We start from the raw sequence: 21218 nt of genomic DNA on the forward strand, positions 1-21218 counted from the left end.
TCTGATCCCATGGGTACCCTCTGCATATCGCCTACCAGATACCTCTATAGCCTTTGAAGTGAGAGAAAGCGAGAAATGGAAATGAAAGCCACTTAATCTTGAAGTCAAATTTGCCCTCCACATAGCTCTGCCATCAGTGTGAAGGATAGGAAAAGAATTATCTCCTACTTCAATTAACAATGCAAGCCTACTAGTTAAAACAACTATTTATCCTTCAATCTCCCAAGGGGACGCTCCTGTCATCTATAGCTGCTCCAAATGATTACAGCTGTGTTCTCTAATGCCAGAGTCCAACAGAAGGCTTAGTTACAGCTTTGTCTTTTCTTACATAAAAGGATAGCATCAACAATTACAGCAAATAAAAGTGACTTAGAAAAAAAGAAAACAAAACACACAGAATTCTTGAACAATTCACACTACACTTGATACAAGCCTCCAGCTGAATTAAACTTCTGCCACCAACTGATTAGCAACTGTATGATGACCGGAGCTGTTTGATGGACAAAGGGTGGTACACTGGCCATTCAGCCAGGTTTAAGTCCTAAATAGCTCCTCCCTGAAGCATTCTTTACAGATGTGTATGACAGACACCGCACTACCTCTCCTACCAGTCAAGGCTTGTTTTGATCCCAGAGACAGAGAAAGCTCCCCACAGTTTCCAGGTCAACATACCTGTTCTCAGCTTTCATTCTTTTTAGTGCAACTATAATGCATGCAGAAAAACCACAACACAGTAGTACACCTGCTGACTTAAAATCTTTCCATAAATAGAGCATTCGCACAAGCTGTTATGTATGGGTGACTATGTTACCTGACTGTAAAAGCCATTTTCAGTAGCAGTATTTTTGTAATCTACCTGAAAATTTATAGGATGGTGAGGAAATTCACATGTAAGGTGTCTTGAGTAGAGACAACAACTGGTTTCATGATGATCTTACCCTCACCCTGTGCTTCAGGAGGAGTTCTAAGATGCCAAATCCTATAGAAGTGCAAAGGAAGAAACAAGACCTACTTGCAGCTACTGACTGCAGTCTATGGTAAGAGTCCGTCCATTTGTAAGCCATGCCTTCAAGGCAAAGTCAGACTTATAATTCATGCAAGTGAACTGGTTTAGATGAAGCAACTACAAAGTACCACCTAATTTCTAAAAGCAAACCCATTCATAGACCAACCCCAAACTGCACCAGTCCAACTCTTGGAAGGACAGCTATTCAAGACCAAATAGCTCTTTCACTTTGAACACAAAAGGCTCATATTCAAGGTTGTGAGCTAGGCCCTTTCACAACAGGCTGAGAGCAGCCGAGCAGAGTACAGCACAAGTTTTCTCTCATCTCCAGACTTAAATGGATTGCTCTGCATGAGCTCTCCAAGATGACCATAGCATCAAACTGACGACATTCTTGGTTTCCCTCCCTTCTGCTTGTTCCCAAAATACTGTCTCCCACACAGGGACTTAATGCCTTTAGATGGTATCACACAACAACAGGTCTGGTTTCAATTATTGTACCAAAGATGTCCCAACGAGGCAGAGCTCCTGAATAACACATGATTTTTCATTAACACACTGTCATGGCCTGCCCTGTTTACCCTGGCAGTATATAAATCCTGCTTTAAAAAAAGCAATTTACATTTAAGACATTGTCTTCTCCTACCTCTCCTTTAAAGGCTCATTGCCTAAGTCAAGTAAAAGGGCTGAAAAGCATGTGGTGTCCTGAGTAAGGATGTTTTGCAGCCCACTTCCAGCAGGTCAGAAATTGAGCTCCAGGACTGTCTTATAAACAGTCTTCTGTTTCCAGAAGAGGAAAAACTAAAACCCAACCAAATCATGTTTTCATAAAAAGGAAAATACAGAAGTCTCCCTAGAAAAACTTTAGTGAAACGAATACCCTAAGTTTCCAAAACACTTTTGTGCTAGAGACGCCAAGACCTCTTTGCAATTGTATCTAAGATACCTTGTGGCCATTTCTATGAGATAAGCTGTGGGTATATTTTGCCAAGGTTAAAGTTAAGTGCTTCCATGAAAACCTTATACAAATGTGTACATAAACGAATAAATACAGCATCTATAAAAGTCCATGTAACCTGATTTGTCATTGTGTACTGACCTTATTTCAATTCAGTTTTCCTCATTCATGAATAAGAAAGCAGCAGTATGAAAGGATTCAGATGTTTCAGTTTTTTATTGTAAATCATTTGCCCCTGCAATGTTTCATAACTGTTTTAACTAAGGCAAATTGAAGAATGTTTACATTAACATTACTTTCATTAGCTGTAGCATGATATACAAATAGTCACATAAGCTTCAGATATGCAGCCTCATTTTATCGTCGTCCAGCTCTATTCTTCAATGCTTTCAAAGTTTTCCTCATGATTGGTGCAATTTCTTCAGTAACAACAAAAAGAAGAGACCAGTTAGGATTACAGCAGTGACAAAGTGGTATTAGCATAATATTAAGCATATAATAGTAGACTGCAAGTTAAAACAATTATCTTGATCAACTTAGGAAATTCCATTTACTTTTGATAGGCTTCTTTCCATCTTGAGTCATTACGCTTGAGCTAGAGCTTCCACCGTTGCCAGTAGGGATTGGATTTGATGATGTGTTATTTCTGTCTCTGCTTTCTGGAATCCTTGTTCTTTTATAACAAGGAAATAAAAAAAGTTAGCTTTTGATATGAAACTACATTTCTTCTCACTCATTTTGGAGAAAAAAAAAAAAGAGATCACAACATTTAAGACTTTACACCCCAAAGACAGTATTTTAACAAGTCCGTTCTGTGGTACATTTAAAAGTTATAGGATAATGCAGTTAGAAGGGATCTCAGGTGGTCATCTAGTCCATTTCCATTCCTGCACAAATTTTCCATTTATTAGATTTGATGCATCTTTTTGTCTTTAAAATTAAATGATCAGAATTTGTGAGAGATCAAAATGTTTAGCAATACCATTGTGATCCATAATCCCTGTGTTCTACTTTGCTCTTTGTGTTTGTTTTCCTCTTTGAACACAGCTGAACTGCTAACTAGCTCTCTGCCAGAAAATGAGGGCAAATTTACACAATTTTTTTTTGTTTGTTTTTTTTAAAGGAGGAATCTCTAGGAAAAGGCACAATAATTAACCCTAAATATTAGGTTGGGATCCTCAATCAACAGGACAAGGACTGAGGCAGTCACAGATACAGAGATGATGCCTACTGCTAAAGACAGTTAAACCAACACCACATTGAAGTGTCAGCATGATGTCACCAATCTGGGCAGCCTTGTATGCCTCAGAGCCAGTCACTGACGTCTGCTGCCAGTTATCATATACCACTGCACACTGAACTGCGAACAGCAGCCTGGTAGGGGTCTGCACATCTGTATAGGACCTTTTTAGCTCCTGCAAAACCAGCTTCTTCAGTGAAAATTTCAGCTGTACAAATTCTACAACCCGCAAAACCGACAGGTTTTCAGAAGACATGGTAAAAGCAATGAAGTTAATCTCATTGTGCCTAAACAAACTCATTTCTCAAGAAGGCAAAGCAACAACCCTCTCACAGCTTCTTTCACACAACAGCAGTTCTTCCTAATTTATCATGCCTGAGGAAAAAAAACCAAAAACAAACATGCAGGGGTTTGAGTACATCATTCAGTTAACGGTCCAGAGATTACCGGAGCAGAAAGGACATTTACACTGCTGTACTTTAAGCACCTGAACTGGAAGGCTGGTCTGTCACAATATAGATACAACCTCCCACAGGGCAACTGAAAGCAAAAGCCTAACTCTACTGCCTTGGTGGGGGACTATCTTCACTGAAAACAGCAACAGTATGGAAAGAAGCTTCCTAATTTAATCAGCTGAAGGTGCAGCTATAAAAACACTGTATCTGGCATAAAAGCTGATTTTAAGATGTTCCTATATCCAGGCTGTCATTCCTGCCCCATACCACCACCACCTTGAGCAGTAAGTTGAGGCTGCTTGATTAAGTCAAGCTCCTGAAATTCACAGAAAACATACTCTTCCATGGTTTGGTAAGGTTTTTTTCCCCTCAGATAACTGAACTGACCTGGGTTTATCTAGTTCATGTGCCCAAGACCAAACAACCCAGGTCAGTTCAGTTATCTAGTTCATGTGCCCAAGACCAAACAGTTACTCAGCACAAGTGCAGGCACTGCAGCATCAGAACAGAAACAACTTAAAATGACTCTCATGACGTGTTCAGCTATACTAAGTCAGTCTTGCATCACATTTTCAACAGCTTAAGTTTTATCCTACCTGTTCCCAGCTATCTGTCACTATCCACGCACATACTTGTCAACCTGCATAACTGTTCCACAATTCAGATTAACAAAAAGTGTTCCACCCGCCGCCTCCCCAAAGGGATAATTTTGAGAGAGCAAGTTGCAGAGCAGTTATGCCAATATGGGAACAACCACAGGCAATGGGGACAAGGGAGGGCACCATGCTCACCAGCAGCCACAGCAGAGTGAGTGACCACGGCTTAAGATACCCACGTTCAGGCAGTATGAATACTCTCCATAGCTTTTATGGTCCAGCTGCTGGCATGTGGACTCATCAACCCATGGGGTGCTTCTGAATCAAACTGCTGATTTTTCTTTCAGACAAGAACAGATATTCAAACAGTAAAAACCAGCAGTCTGTCTCCACATAGTTGAGAAAGGAAGAAGAGGTAGAAGCTGGTGCTACAGCTGGTTTATCTCCCTGTTGCAGCCATCCTCTTGGGTACAAGAGAGTTCATTAGGCTGGCAAGAACAGTAGGACAAACATCACATCTCAGCTTTGGTTCTCATGGCTGTTGAACTACTCTGAACTAAGAGGTCACAAAGAAAATTTGGCTTTGTCTGTAACAAAGGCAACATTTGAGGAACCCCAGTTTTCTGTTCCTCCAGTGATTAGTGTTGGCTACTGCTACAGACTGACTGTTCCAGACACTCCTTTAAAAGCTGCCAAAGCAGAAAGCCACAATCAAGAGTATTAAAAGCTGCTGAGATTCACTCTGGTCAGCTATATCACTCTGGACAGCTGACTGGGATTTTATGAAAGCAGGAGAACGTGTGAGGCTACTAGGCAGGTTTATAAACATGAAACAGCAACACTGGAATCTCCTCAGGATGTCAAGCGGCATTAGTGTAATCTGGAAAAAAACAACAGCGTCCACTCACTCTCCAGCTAGGAGGGTGAATTCATCGCTGGCACTTTGGAGAAGTGTGCAATGACAATATATACACGGCAGAGGAGCACACAAGACTTAAAAGGCAAGTTAGTTTCCAGCCACTTGCTGCTTAAAAAAGGAAAGTAAATAGAGAGCTATTTATAACTTCAAAAATATTTTGCCAGCAAACTTTTGTACTGACAAAGACATCTAAACTCAAATTAAAAGCATAGTACAGAACACTTACTTGCACTTCTCTACTGGATGAAGTTGGGCAACAGGTCCTGCTGTCCCGTGGATTTCTTGCTGTCGGCGAATGTTCCTGGGTGGTTTTGCTGCACTGGTCACATAAGCCATTTTTACTTGCCGGCCTAATACAGCAGCAAGAAGCAGAGGATATGTGACTTTTTTCCCCTTTATGTTCAAAACTCAGTTGATAATATGGTTGTGTGGCAATTTCTAGGTTTAAATTGGGAAAAAAATAATTCAGAAAAGCAGAACCTGGTACCAAAGTAGTAACTGAACCATGGTAAGTCATATACAGACTACATACAGCATTTCTTCATATTAACTTTGGTATTTGTAATTACATTTGTACTCTTTGCATTGTTGCTTAGAATCCTCAGTCTAACTAGTAAGGTAAGATTTGTCTACTGTATGCCGCACGTATTATGCATTGATGTATTGCATTAATGCATGTATTTACTTTTTGAGCAACTTGTAATAAAAGGAACAGCATTATTTCTTGATGTCTTCTCCTAGAGAATACAGCATTAGTGCTCAGTACAAATAAATCACAAAACCCTACATAGTAAGTGCCAAGAATAACAGAAGAGACTGGGTTTTGTAAGTGGAAAAGTTAACCACAGATTTTACCTTTTGGTTTCTCAGACTGAGCTGAAAGAATATTTTTTGTAAGCATCTTCAGTTTTTCTTCTCTCTGATTGAACAGTCTCAAGTACATTTCACGCCAAGACTCATATTCCAGGAGGCTCTCATTTTTAAAATCTCTCTGGCAGTGCTTCTTCCACAAGTGGTCAGATTCTTCTGTAAACATCTAGTTTCAACACAAGATAATCTTAAATCCAAGATTTAAAAATAACGTTTTCAAGAGTACCTGTTAGCTGAGCCTGTAGACAAAGCCCAATCCCCCAGTGGAGAAAGGTGCAGAACAAATCCCACCACACATGCTCTCACAGGTAATCCCAACACGGAGCGTGGCAATACAATGCAGAGATGCTGACTTCAGCCTAGAAATCACATGCTTCAAATAGCAGAGCTCTGTATTTGAGTTAATGAGCCATGCTTACAGGCTAGACTTGTACTTCCAACACAGGCTTAGGCCACACCAGCTCTCAACTTCAGGCATACAGAGAAGTGGCCAACTTGCACTACGAAGTACTACAAACTCAGAATCTCCACGTCCAAATGCATCGTGGAGCTGGCCTTAACGGTCTAAATAAGAAGTCTACCACACACATTAAATCTCACCCCAGATACTTCCCCATTGGTATGCTTTGCAGCCGTAACAGTTTGTAACTTGAAAACAGTTGGTACTATTACGACTTTCCCAGCTATTTCAGTGGTAAATACCATGGTCTTTCTCTTTTTTTTTTTCTTATATTTAGAAACAGAACTACTTTTCTCCCCACACTGACTTTCACTAAGACATCAGTAATAATTCTCCCAAATGCTTTAAATCCTGACACTTGAAAAAGGGAGGCTTGATAATGACAGCTGAATTCAAAGAAATAAGTGCGCAAGACAGAAAACCAGTGTAGCCCATGGAGAATCTTTATCAAAAAGGATGCAAGGAAGGCAGAAACAGATGCCTTGTCCTCTATGGTTCCCTGAATTTAACAACACAGAATTTACCGGATTACATTCCTCTATTCGAAACAACTGCTCTGGTGTGCAACGTGTTAGCACAGGCTCAAGAATTTCAAAGGGCACACCTCCTACTTCATGTAGAGCTACAAAAGAGGACAGTACTTTCAGTATCTCATTTATTTTACTCAGTGGGTAACACCACTCAAACAGTTTAAAAATAAAAATACAAGTTAATTTTAGCAAGCACTAACAGAACACATTTTGAATTCAGGCTATGAAAATATTTATAAATCAGCAGTTCCATACTAACTGGCAGTTATATTTGAGGATGGAGAAAGCATCTTTGAATAGCTATTGCCCCATCTTTTCCGATGTGCATCACTCCCCTCTCTGCCTACACCAGGGAATAAATAATTTCTTGATCACTCATTCTGATTTATGTAAACAGACATCTTAGAAAGAAAAAAAAAAAATCAGCAAGCTTTTTGGCTTATAATTTATAGGACATTATATTTTAACTAAAATTGGAACTTTAAAAAGAGATAAGCTTTCAAAACAAAACTACATTTTAGCACAGCCCTAAATCCGTTCTTTTAAGTGCCTTTCAACCTGCTCTGAGTCACTGCTTGTAGGGAGGGGCGTTATCTTTTAGTAGGCCAGTTGTTGGCGTGGAGAAAAAAAACTGATACACTTTCAGGCACAGCCAGCTACAAATCCCTTAAAGTACTCACAGTCAATATTATTTTGAAGCACACGGATGCACTGTTCATAAAGCGTAAGCATCTTTGAAAGACAAACTGTTTTAGAGCCGGAGTAAACTTGCATTTTAGAGTTCAGTCTCCGTCCTGTGAATTGAACTGTTTCACTGACTTGCTGGGTTGCTTCTACAACGGGTGCTAGGGAAGCTGCAAACAAAATATCAGGCAGGGTTTCTTTTACCTCCTGACGTTTTACAATGCTTTAAACAGTCAGCTTTGAGAGAAATGCAGCTGGTAGGACACATGTATATTCATTTTTCTTGAAACACAAAGTTACTGCATTACAGTTTGGGGCCCTGACACATATTGTATATTAAAGAAGTCCATTCATCATCATCTAACACCAAGACAGCATGTACATTGCAAGTGAGCTGCACCAACTCAGACCAGCCTTACATTATTTAGTTCAGGTCTATATGTGCTGTATTCACATCTAGATTACTCTGTTACCAGTCTACAGCACATTAGGATAACTCGGGAAGATCAATAGAGAAGCCAGAAGCTGCAATAGCAGTGATGTTCCAATACCAGAGTGATATGAAACCACTGAAACCTCACAAGAGCTGCCAGGGGAACCACTGGCACTTTGTGCTAGCAAGTTCCTATGCTGAAGCTACACCCAGTGCTTTCTATATTTGTTTTACCTAAGATAATTTTGACTAAGGCTTTGCCTGCTATAAGGTATAGACAGGAGTAAAGATAAATGGAGCCTGTAGAACTACCACCTGATCTATGCCTTCGCTACATCTGTGGTAACCTTCCACAGTATGTCTTTATTCAACAAGCCGTAATAGGGAAGCCTTTATAACTCCCATCAGCTTCAACATGATTTCTACAGATGAGAAAGTGAAGGTGAAGCATTTCTTTGCCATGGACAGATGAGCTAATATAGTTTATTAGGAAAGGGGATAAAGACATCTCTACATAGAGCTGTAAAAACCTGCACTGTTTCATATTTATCAGCCTTGCATACTACTTACCTTTAAAGTCTGCAGCATATGGGGGAGATGAGATTGAGATGCCTGTCAGAAATTTAGGCAGTGGAGTATTAAGAAGATCTTGGAGGGATGTCACCTTGGCCTGTGCACAGTCAAGGAAACATTGCTTCAACATTACAAATTTGGGTTTACTGAGGCTTAAAATAAGCTACGAAAACAACCCTTAAGCAAACCCCAAAGGTAACTAGGATAACTAGAATTGTTGCTTTTCTGCACTAAAATTTACTCACTGGATTACTTTTCAGTGTATCCTTTCATACTCTACTTACCAAAACTACATCACAAAAGGAACTTAGTGGGATATCTGCAATCAGTGCATAAAAAGACAGTAAAGAACAGAGCAGCTGTGTTCAGCTAACAGGCTTTCAGATAAATGGCTATTGAGGTTAAAGGCGTGCAGTGAATGAGACAAAACTGCAAGGTGACAAAACCACAATTAAGTATTTAAAGGCAAACTAAATGCCATCCTGAAAGACAAGAAACAGCTTTATACCTGGTCCTATCAAGTCTCCTATATTGTGCTGGATAGGCCATTTAGCCTAAAATTTTCAGAGATAACCCCTTAAAAAGGGATTTAAAGATGCTGCAGTCTGGTAAGTACAGGTCCCTACAAATGCCTGGCATTATGTGCAACATCTAAATTGGGTCTTAGGTGTCCTCCAGTTGTAAGCCAGGCACTTACAGCCCAAAACTTGCATGTATCTTTAATAACTTTTCACGACTGCTTGAACATCCAAGACTTTTCCTTAAACAGTTTATGCTAGAGTATCATACACAAGCCTCTACATTAGTATTTCTCCACTTAGGAGAGACTGCAGATCTTCCACAATACATAAAGCCTGGAGCTTTCACATCACAGTAAAGATAAAAGACTGAAGAGACCTCTAATTCCCAGTGCGCAAAAGGGCTTCATTTAAAAGGTCTAATTAATACACATGTTTAGACCTACCTTGGCTCAGAGGAGCTACTTAAGCTTCTTCAATGTCAAGGGACTAGGATAGTTCACATTACAAACACGTATAAGCTATTTTTATATGCACTACTGTGGTTTACTTCAATGCATTAAAAGAAGTAAGTTCAGTTCCACTGCAGACTTTAACATTCACTATTAAAGAACCGTAGCATCTGACAAAATGACTGTGCTATACTCAAACAGCTACTACAGTCACAAATCAGGCTGGTCAAGAATGGTAGAAGGGGACATCTTTCCAAAGGTAAGGACCTTTACTTTGCAGGTAAAAAGCAGATTAGCTGATACGGATCAAAGACTACTGCCATATTGGAAGTCATCCTAAAAATACAAGACAAGTCAATTGTAAACTGCCAGTATGCAAGAAACCATTTCAATTATTGTAATTATTGGCAATTCTAATGCAGCTGATATGTCAGAGCCTTGCAATCTGTTGCTTAAAATAAATACAGCTGAATTTCACTGAAAATAAGAGACAAGAGCACTTATTCTTCTGCAGTTTATTTGCTATTATCTCAACCATGCAGTGGTTTACCTTTTTATTGGGAGTTTCTGACTGATCATCCTCACATTTTTTTACATCTTCCTCTCCCTTCTTTGCATGAGAAAATTTTGAATTAGGACAAGCCTTCCTTTTTCTTTTTTTGGTAACCTGATCATAATTAAGATAAGATTCAAAAGACATAGTAGGGGGCTCAAATTCCTCATCACTAGGTAATTCAGCTTTGCTTTTTACGACAAGTTTTTGTTTTGGTTTCTTCACATTCTTAGGATTTCTCTGTTTGGAAGTATCCTTACTAGGCTTTTCCTTCAGAGGTGATAAATCTTTACTGGCTACAGAGGAACACTGCTTTTCTGAAACTTTCTTGCTGTCTGTGGAGGTTGTCTCTTTGAAGTCACTTTCTTTAGCTTGAAGATTGGTACCCTGGGAAGCATGCTTAGAACCACTGCTACTACATTCTTTATTATCACATCCTTTTTGAGACTCAGAATCTCTACTTTGGTGGGTCTTTTCACTACAAGTACGCTGCTTATTCAGCTTTTTAGAAATGGGAGCGCTATTGGAACTTCTGGAGGCCAGTACAGATGCTTTGGACTTCTCTGAAGGCTTAATCTCCTTGGAAACGGAAGATTTTGTCTCATCTTTTTCTTTTTCAGTATTTTTTCTTCCTCTGTGACCACTGCAACATAAAAAAAAAAATAATCGCATCCCATGCTACATCTGATGCTAAATTCTTGAACAATCAATCTTTTTACCTACATTAGTAAACCTAACGATGCTATATTCTTGAACAATCTTTTTACCTACATTAGTAAACCTAAAAGCATTAAATCACACCACGTGTCATAATTTTACAAGACCCAGAACTGTGCTCTGCTGTGCTCTTATTCTTCCATTATCAGTACAGAATCCCAGAGAAGCAGCTCTTGGGTCCAGCACCGCTAAATACTGCAACAAGAATTGATAGCAAGACAAGCTGTGAGTAGGGACATAACCATTAGTAGGAAAACATGCCTGACAGTACTATTTGCTTATAATGTGTTGGATACCACTTTTTAGACAAGTTTCCCTGCATGCTTTATAACACAGACATGGTACTTGAAATAACTAGGAGACAGAATTTATGACATGCTCTGTAGGTGATACAGATTACAAAAGGTCAGCCTTTATGCTTTGCTTATCACAGGTTCTGGTATTTCACTTTCCTGTTGTTTGAATAACTTCAGATTTAAAATGCACTATCTAGTCAATCTAAACCTTTGGCTTTCTCAGCTCAATTGCCTCAGATTGTCAGAGGTCTGCAAAACATCTAAAGCACAGTCAGCCTGGCCATGGCAGTGGTGGCTGCTTCATTCTGAGAAGAAATCGCATCTCTTCAGTGTGACTCCTCCAATATTGTAAGCCCTTCTCAGTCCACAAGAACATTATAGGAAAGCCCTCTATACAACCAAATCACTGGAGAGCTGCCTCATTTAACCACAACTCTGGGAAGAAAGAGCAAGCTTCCCACTTCCCTGGAAAAAATGCAGAGGTGCCCATCACTGGCTTAGTCCCACTTGCATCAGCTGGGACCTAAGAACTTGTGCCAGTCAAAAAAAGACAGTTGAAGTCTTTTGAGTGCTGGCTGGCTAATTGACCAATACTTGTTGCTCTGATTTGTCTTATGATATTTTGTAAAAGACAAACTCATTTCTTCCATCCAATTTATGCATCTGTCCTAATGCATATTTCATTCCAAACACTTTCCTAAGCTTTCCAAGCTGCATTTTATAAAGTTACACCACAGTATAATTAACTTTTAGAAAAAAATTAGTTCACACCTACCTTTTATTTTCTGGAGGAATAAGTTTTTTCCATTGTTTTACCAGGGTTTTAGCTACCTTCCCAGCAGTGGCATGTTTCCTAAAACCGTTAACTGTTTTGCCTATGCCAGTTTCCTGTTGAAGACAGTGCAAGAAAGATGGGCAGAATAAATCACAACTATCGTCCCAAGTAAAACCTTCTCTAAAACTGCTACAAAGACTATTAGCCTCGTAGTCACAGAAGTCTTATGGCAGCTAAAGAAATAATAAATGCATTCTTTATACTGCAAACAGAACTGAATAAAAGGTAAATATTTATAGCCAAATACAGGGAACAAAATGTAGTCTTAATTCATAAAACTAAGATAAGTCATTTTCCTCCATTAGATGTATGTACTTCAGGAATTTCATTTGGCTCGAATGCTTATGCCCACAAAATGCATACTGCGCCCCAGTGAATTAGATTAATCAATTCAAATTCCCTTTAAGCTTATGCAGGTACATTTTAGCATGTTAGAGAGCACATATGATGGATGTATTGTAATCTAAAATGCATCTCAACCAGGATTAGTATGGGATAGAGGGGTCAGAGGAGCAGAGTTCATATGACCAAACTCAGTCTCAGTTTCAGCCACACGGGGAAACAAACAAACACTCTTGACATTTAAAACCTGTCATTTTCTGTTTTTCCCCAGTACAATTATTTTCACATTACCATTGTACCTTCAAGTCTTGCTCTAGTGAGTTTTACATTGTTTAAGCACAACTATCTTGCAGACTTTGAGTGTATATAACTATCATAGGTGATTTCTTTTTAATCCTGTATTATTAATAAGTATCTTTGACTCATGAACTCTCACTTTTAAGATGCATACAAAACCTGGAATTCACTAGGTTAGCAGCAACCTGTTTATGCTCTTGCTAACTACCGAAATGATACTTCTGTGAAGTCTGAGCAAGAGCTATACATGTGCTACTCCCACATAATTGACTCACACCTTAGAAAAGGCTTCCTTAATTTCACTTTAAGGAGATTTAGGTTCTATATAATTTTAGCAATACTGGTTTGGTAGGTCAGTGTATTGCAAAATAGATGCAAGAAATTTGGTAGGATTATTTCCTAATGCTATTTATGTTCTTCAAATGCATTAAAAATACGTGGAGTCCTCAGTTGTAAGACATCTCTCTCCTCTATTTGACTTGAAGGCTTTTATGAAAGTCTGTCACATTATAAAACATGCAAGTCTGCTGGGAACATTAATTGTCTGCAGAAGCCCTTTGTCATTTTAAACAACTAATTGCAATATGAGATTGTTTTGTTTTCCAATAAAAATACATAAATATTGCTGTATTCCAGTAGAAGTCTACCTGTGTTTAGGCATGCCTTTTTGCCTGAACAGGCCAGCCAAATATCTTAATTACCGTATTTTTCTCTTACTCTTCAAAGAGCTCTCTCACAAAAAACACATTTTTCTTCTTCCCAAAATATAGACATATTGCTCATAATAACTAGAAGCTTCATAGACCAGTGTGAGCATTTCTAATATGAAATTTGATAGGCTGCAGCTTGGGTAAGAATACAAGTCACAAGTATCCTTACTCTGTAACTTGGGATGCCTGCTCTTTAAATGCAAGAAACTAACCTTGAGCTGCTAATAAAAGACAGAAGATTTAGACAACTGACCTAAAGAATGGTTCACCCATGTTTGCTTTGTCTTAAGCATTGACTTGAAAGCAGTTTTACAGTGAGAAGAAACCAAGGCTGAATAGTGAAGTGTTCTCTATATGCCCAGATTCCTGTTCAGTACTATCACTGTTTGCATAATACTGTATTTGTCAAGTTGTATGCCCAACTTCCAGCTGGCTTTTGGAAAAGCCTCCATGGTTCCTTGTACAGAGCTCTAAACAAATCATGATTAAGAGTCAAAATTAGAAGCAGTGAACGTTGTTGCGTCTTGTATGATTGCAGAACCCTGACATTTACACAGTAATTCACTGTGGAAGAGTTTAATGTATTATTGGTCACTTACCACTAGAATATCCAGCGATATATCCAAATCCTGTAGTACCTTAAGTGTTTTTATAATCTGGAAGGAAACATTAGATTTTTTTTTAAACAAATATTCGTAAGTTCTATTCTATTTTTCTCATTCACATGTTTATTGCAAAAATACTCAATAGTGTTAAGAGGAATATCCAGTAGCTTCAGGAAAATGTAAGCACTCCCTTATCGCACATCAGGGCTGTGCCTGAAGTGTGTGCTGTGAACCAGTACAGTTCCACCAACTCCCCCCAACTTCAGTAATACCAGAAAATCCAGTAGGTAAGAATTTACCACTACAGAGATTACATTAAAGATCAATAATACAGTAGTACAGGCTACATATATATGCCCACACTCCTCGTGTAGCAGTGACCCTCATTTGTCACAGAACCAATAGAAAAGCTGCACTATGCAGAATCAGCACCATGCAAAATCAGCAAGTCTCCCAGCAGGTCTCCCAGTCAGCAGCACCACTCCATCAGCCCAGGCCAAGAAAGAACAATAGAGCTGGTGGGAGCCCAGTTTGCAAAAAATAAGGTTTTGAAAACTTAACTGCAATTTGTACATTAACAAAATGAACTCAAGCTAGAACAGCTGTTTTGTTTTGCTCTGACAAAGTATACACCTGTTACAAAACTCAACATTTCCACCAAAGCAGGAAAGAATTTTTCAAATACAACATGGCTCATCTTCCTATGAGAAGTGTTTTAATAACACAGAATTCCCATTTATAAGTGGAGTATCAATTTCTTTGGCAATAGGTATACAGCACCCCTGAGTCTTGCAGTTGACCACACACAAGCAATTTGCCTTACCTTTCACAAACTTCCATGAAGCTATGTAACATAGATGACAGAATTAATGTGGAACTGAAGTAACAGCATTTCTTAAGGCTTTCACAAAGCCTGGAATACTAATCAAGTTTTTCAGATCACTGCCACTTCTAAATGCAATGGCAGGAACCTGCAGGAATGCAAAACAGACTACCCAGAAACATTTTAACTATAGTAACAGCTATAACTTAAATAACTGATGAACTGTCATTTATCATATTAGATATTGCTTCCGAAATGGTGTTGCAGGAAGTAGAAGAGGTACTAAAATAAGTGAGTAGCAAACTTGAAGAAACAATTTACAAATAGCACTGGGGGGATATTTTTCTCTACTGTTGTTCTAAGTTTCATTGTTCCTACAATGCATTAGTAGTGGAATCCTACACTTGATACTGAATTTCACTGGGCCCTATCTACATGCCTGGCATGCAGTTCTTCCTGTAAATCATCCACCCTGCAGTAGTGTTTGAGACCTAGAGAAGTACAGGAGAAATGCTTCACAGCCTGGGAAAAAGTGAGGAAAGCTGTAACAGTAAGACATACGCCTAGGACCAGAGGTAACAAATCAAGTTTCTCCAAAAAGTTCAGCTAACTACAAAATGGCAGGATACCTATGAAAAAGTTTCCTGGCCAAAATTTTTGAACCAGTATGAAAGCCATGTGAAGTTCTGCTTATCTCCTATTTAAGGATAAGATACTCCCTGAGCCAGCAAGTTGAGTCAACAATATATGCAATGAAGTTAAAAACAATTTTGCATCTCAAGAGAACTTCTTCCTTTTGAGGACAACACAAGCCTAACATTTAACTTTTTTCCAGACATTTCACAGGTATAGACTACATATCTTGTGATCTGAAGACTTTTTCTAAATAATCCCTATCAGGAAGTATGTTGCAAAGATGCTAGAGTAAAACAACTAATTGCTCTCAATATTAATCAAAATCATTAGAAACTATGTTATCAGTGTCAGGTTAGTTAATTTTCCTATTTAATTAAAAATATCCCCATTCATTTTATTTATTTTGCAATCAAAAGGACATAACCAATTGCTGAGGAGATATGTTGTGCTATATAGGACGGTTAGATACTCATGCAGTGCAAACCACTGGGAATAAATCCTATAGCCCAAAGACAATCCTATACACAGAAGAATACTAAAAGAGGTTTTCATCAAGCTGCAAAGAGAATGGGGGGTTTGAGTGTTTCCTCTTGATGGGTTTTAGACTAAGTTAATTCATAAAGCTGAGTTCATTTCAGAAGAACAGATTCAGGAAGCAGGCAATTACTATTCATACAACTTCAAAACAGGCTAAATTACAAAAGTACCTAGATGACAATCATGTCTGAAAACAGTCAACACATTCTGATGAAAGACAAAACTTCCAAAGTTTTCTAAACGAAAGACTACACTGTTCATTTTGCTTTCTTGAAATGCATATCACCTTTGGCAAAGTAAGACAAACAAGAAGGTTTCATTAACAAGAAAACAAAAAGCATTGATCAAACACTGACAATTCTTTTTGGAGAAGCAATCCTGATCTCTTGAAAGCAGGGAGCCGCTTAGGCTGCGGTGAGATAGGCAGCTATGCATGTATGGGACTACCAAAGGAGAGCCAGCTCCATTTGCCTTGTACTGTAACTGGGCAATGTAGATGGCAGCATCCAGCCTGCCAGCAGGAATCACCCACCTCTGAGCCCTTGGCATTTAAAAGTCAAACTTACTTGGAGACACAATCAGGAAACAAGCAAATGTAATTTGTGGCAAACATCAATAACAGCGGAAAAACTTTGTATTTATCCTATTTGCTGGAGAGTTTTGATTTCTCTATTAAAGACTATTTTTGCTTTTTAAAGCACAAATACCCAGCTCCAATACCTATCAGACTTTGGTGAAGGCCACAGAAAGGTATATTGTGAAACATAAGACAAAGTAAAGCCTGTCACTGAAACTAAAGCTTGTTAGAAACAAACTTTGGTGTCATTATATTTATATGGTGGACCATTACATTTATTATATAAATTACTTTCTCTTTTTGCCTTATTTTATCTGAAGTCTGTTCTGAGCAGGCATTCAAAAACAAAATGAAGATTGACTGTTGATGTGCCTTGCTCTAACCATATCTTTTACCATAGCATTTGTAGCCCATCTGGCTCTTCTTATCTCACTGCACTGTACCCAGTAATTTTTCCCCAAGTCCTTCCATGTACACACAGTACATACTTAACCCTCCACTGGTTTTCAGCCTATTTTACCTTGCATACCACTGTTAACTATAACCTCATGGAAAAACTCTATTGGCTTTAACAGAGATGATAAACTTTATTAAAAAACTATGAAGAGCAAAAAATTTCTATATATGATTCCTGAACTGTTCTATGCAATTCCTAAATACCTCCTGATTTCTAGAAGATGAGTCAAAGCCTTTAGGATTGTTGTTTTTCCAATAAATAGCATTCCAAGCAAGCCTAAGACACAGGTCTTCATGCAATGTAAACAGACTACAGAAGCAGAGCCTTATGGACAAACTGACAGCCGGCACACGCATACTAGTGTGAGACAAAAGGGAAGGTGACAATAGGGGCAAGTGTGAGCTAAGATGAAGGGGAGGAGGGAAAGGAGGCAGGCATTCGGTAAGCAGAAGGCAAAGGTAATGAACATAGGTAAGAAGCATGTGAGCAAACAAAATTCTCCAGAGTCAAAATTGAAAGCAGAGTGATGGTAACAACAGATCCCAGGTGCACAGAATTCGGTCTCTTCCCACTGCACCAGTGCTGCTCCAGCCTCCCTTTTATGAGTGTTGTACAGTCACCTCACTTTTCCTAGCTGAGCCTGGACCCTTGGGAAGGATGGGACCCATTAACGGGTCCCCAGGCCATCTGTGGTTAAGGGACTGACTCAACATTTCACCACAGTAACTCCTTCTTGCTTTCTCTCCTTCCCTCCTCTTCCTTGCCCACTAGCTACATATCTCTCTCAAAGGGATCCTTATAATTATTTAGCCTGTTCTCTTCTATAATACAGCCCGTGAAATTTCACCAAGTGGTAAATCCACATCATAGCTTCTGGCTGAGCTAGACAGCTCATTTGAAAGAGTACCAGGACCTTGAAGACAACACATTAGAAAAACCCAACGCATTCCCAAGCCCTCAGTAAAAAAGTTTCCCTAAAAAAATTGTCTAGTTTTGCTTTCAGCTACTGAATCTCATGATCTCTTTCTGCTAAATAAAGGAATCTTTTTCCAAACATCTTATACAACACAGAAATGTAAACACTAATCACACACTTTACCTTGGTTCTTTAGTTTCAGTAAGTTATGCTAGCCAGAGCTATAGCCATTCTCCAGCTGTCTTACTATCTTTCCAGCTTGGCAGCACTGTTTTTAAAAACAGTCCCCAGAACATGACATAATATTCCTGTAATTGCCCCTCTAATACTATATAGCGGTAATAATATAACCCTGCTAAGCTACCCAAAGATAGCATTTATTCCATAAGCCACTGCATTGTACTGCAATTTCATGCTCAACCGGTAATACATCAGAGCTCCGAATCATTTTCTGAGTCAATGCTTTCCACAATACCGTCTCCTATCCTGAGTGACCTATATTCACAGCTCCTAGCTGTGACTTTCCACTGAGCCATGTTAAAATGAGTGTTGCTCAAATGAATGTAGCCTAACGCATGATCAAAGTTGGTTTCTAGAAGAGTCTCTCTTCATGTGACACAAATTACTTCAGTATTTGTAGTATTTCCCTACAATGCCTACAGTCTTCTAAATTAAGAAAGAATTGAGTAGCATCATGTCAAGAACAGATGCATAATCACCCTCCACCCAAAAAAAGCCACCACAAACCCACAACCAAAACCACAAGTCAACATTGTTTTCTGATGAGGTCTGGCACTTAGTTTTGATGACTGCAATTGAAATTCATCTTATGTATTGCATCAGGTCCATAACATTGCTACTGTAATCAGCATCATACAGAAGCAAGTCAAATGCCTTAAGAGACTTGCATATATTTATGACAGTTAGTGTCAGCTGAATATAATTTGAGATAGATTTGGCAGTACATATTTACATGAAGTCTCATTGAGTGGCATGGATCATGGCACCATCCTTTTAATTCTACACCAATTACATCTTATACGCAAGATCATGCAGCTGCTCAACACGATCCTTCGTGATCAATGTCAATGAAGACCGTTTCATTTACCTGTATAAGCAATAGCACAGTATTTTTTTTCCTGTCCTGCTGAACGTCCCTAGTACCTTGAGCATCATTCAATACCTAAATCACTAGCTCTGTTCATTCTTTGGTCAATTCTCTGAAAACTCACTGGGGTAGCTATCAAACCTCACACATTAAGAAGCTTTTGACATGAACAACCAATGTTCTGCATCTTCCCTGGTTCAGAAAGTATTTAGTGATTATTAATAAGTGCCAAGACAAATATTATTCTCAAGTATGGAACAGAAATATTTGACAACACCAACACTTACCTACATACACATCTGTAATATTGATTTATTATTCTTTCCACACATACCTAAAACCTTCCTCTTTGCCTTCAAACATGATAACCATGTATTTTCTATTACTAGATTTACCTTTTATTAGCAGTGCATTTCATGACTGCCAATTTACGGCTATCTCACTTCCCCTACCACTCCTTAGCCCCTGTTATCCATAAATATTTCTATTTCACTAGACAGTTTTACCAGCAACAGCAGAAGTGTTGCAGCACCACCATTAGGCACATTTTATGCAGCACCTGCTTGCAGTCATGCCACATAAAACTGTGCATCTCCTCCCTGAACAGAACCAAATCTGCCAGGGCTATTCATGTTTTTCAGTTGAGTTGAATGTGTTTTGAAACTTACTGGTTTGGGATCACTTAAAATTAATTACCTCTAGAATTGTTTCTTTCTTTTCCCTTTCAATCTCTTGTTCAGAACAGCAAATCAACACCAACCCCAAGTATTAAAAAACTCAAAGACTATACTATCTGATCACTTCTGTAGCACAAGATGAAATTTTAGGTTCATTGAACTGCAAATTAAAACATCTGAAGAAGGACCTGCACAGATATTTGCATTTTGGACAGATATAGCCTACAGCACTGGCATTCAGGAAGGTAAACCATCATTGGCTAAGAAAAATCAGTATTTCCTATATATGCATACACACACACTTTGAAAACACAGAGTAGAATATGATGAATAACTAAGCTTTTCAAGTTCATTAGCTACCAAATACAATACAGATTAAATTTTACTGCTGCCCTCCATCTCCAAATACTTCCACAAACTTGATACAAGTTTTAATGTCTTAGAAATCTATCATGGCAAATGCGTTCTGTACAAACTGAATTCAACCCGCAAAAAAAAACCCCACCCTTTTGAATACACCTTCTTCAGTCAAATGTGATTTATTACTTCGTGAAACACTGAGGCCAATTTGGCACATACTGCTTTGCTTCCATTTCCTTCAGAGTCTAGGCTGCTGCTCAGAGAGCAGAGGGTGTCTTCTTCACCCCTCCCCCCTGCAGCCTGTGTTTATCTCCCCATCCACCTCTCAGTACCTCGAGAGTGTCAAGCGCAGCTTCTGTAGGCTGCTCTGACCCATCTCCCCATCGATGTTTGCTTGGTTCAAGTATTCCTTATCCAGTCCTTGCAGCTACTGAGCAGCACCGCTTATCCTACAGAGGTTGTTTAATTTCTTTCAGAGATAAAAGCAGCTTTGTTCTTCTTGCACCAGGAATAACACCACAGGGTGCTACAGCTCCCACTCCTCTTGCTGCACACCATTAAAACAAAGCAGAAACACCTATTTCACCGAGAAAAGCTCTTATGAACACAGAAATTAGCACCCCAGCTGCTGTGTCTTGACCTTCTGGCCATGCTGACAAGCCTTCACACAACCAGCGCTACCTGTTAGATGTAACAACATGACACCCAGCTTCGGTTGCCCTTCTCCTCACCTGACTGCACACAGGGCCTCTTGGCCACCCACAGAAAGCTTTAGCCCTTACCCACCCAGGAAATAACCACGCGTGACCTGACCACTACCCAGCCCTCCTTCAATCCCTCCTGCTCATGACAAGGGAGGGAAACAAAATGGAGACGCAAGGCCGGAATCTCACACACAGGTTCCCCCTCGGCAGCCCAGCTGGCTGCGCTCAGCTCAAATACCCCTCTCCCTGCCCGGCAGGGCCGGCAGCCAACGCCGAGGGGGGACAGCGGGAGGGGGGCAGCGCGGGCCCGGCTCTCCTCAGCGCGGCGAGGGACAGCGGGCTCAGACGGACCCACAACGGAGCTCCGCCCGCCC

General features: G+C 39.4%; 1 protein-coding gene across 1 annotated transcript in view; it reads right to left on the reverse strand.

Annotated features, from left to right (window-relative positions):
• Positions 1-2163: 2163 nt before the first annotated feature.
• Positions 2164-21218, reverse strand: part of LOC103906612 (transcription elongation factor B polypeptide 3-like) — a 29899-nt gene continuing 10844 nt past the window's right edge. Inside the window, exons 2-11 of the mRNA XM_009288555.2 lie at positions 14044-14100; positions 12036-12148; positions 10245-10890; positions 8722-8821; positions 7715-7888; positions 7029-7126; positions 6030-6210; positions 5401-5524; positions 2519-2637; positions 2164-2383 (exon numbers count right to left, since the gene is read on the reverse strand). Of these exons, the coding sequence (XP_009286830.1) occupies positions 2322-2383; positions 2519-2637; positions 5401-5524; positions 6030-6210; positions 7029-7126; positions 7715-7888; positions 8722-8821; positions 10245-10890; positions 12036-12148; positions 14044-14100 (1674 nt within the window). The 3' untranslated portion in view covers positions 2164-2321. The remainder of the gene's footprint in view (positions 2384-2518; positions 2638-5400; positions 5525-6029; positions 6211-7028; positions 7127-7714; positions 7889-8721; positions 8822-10244; positions 10891-12035; positions 12149-14043; positions 14101-21218) is intronic.

This window comes from Aptenodytes forsteri, unplaced genomic scaffold (assembly GCF_000699145.1).
Source record: "Aptenodytes forsteri isolate BGI_AS27 unplaced genomic scaffold, ASM69914v1 Scaffold100, whole genome shotgun sequence".
Classification (NCBI taxonomy): Eukaryota; Metazoa; Chordata; class Aves; order Sphenisciformes; family Spheniscidae; genus Aptenodytes; species Aptenodytes forsteri.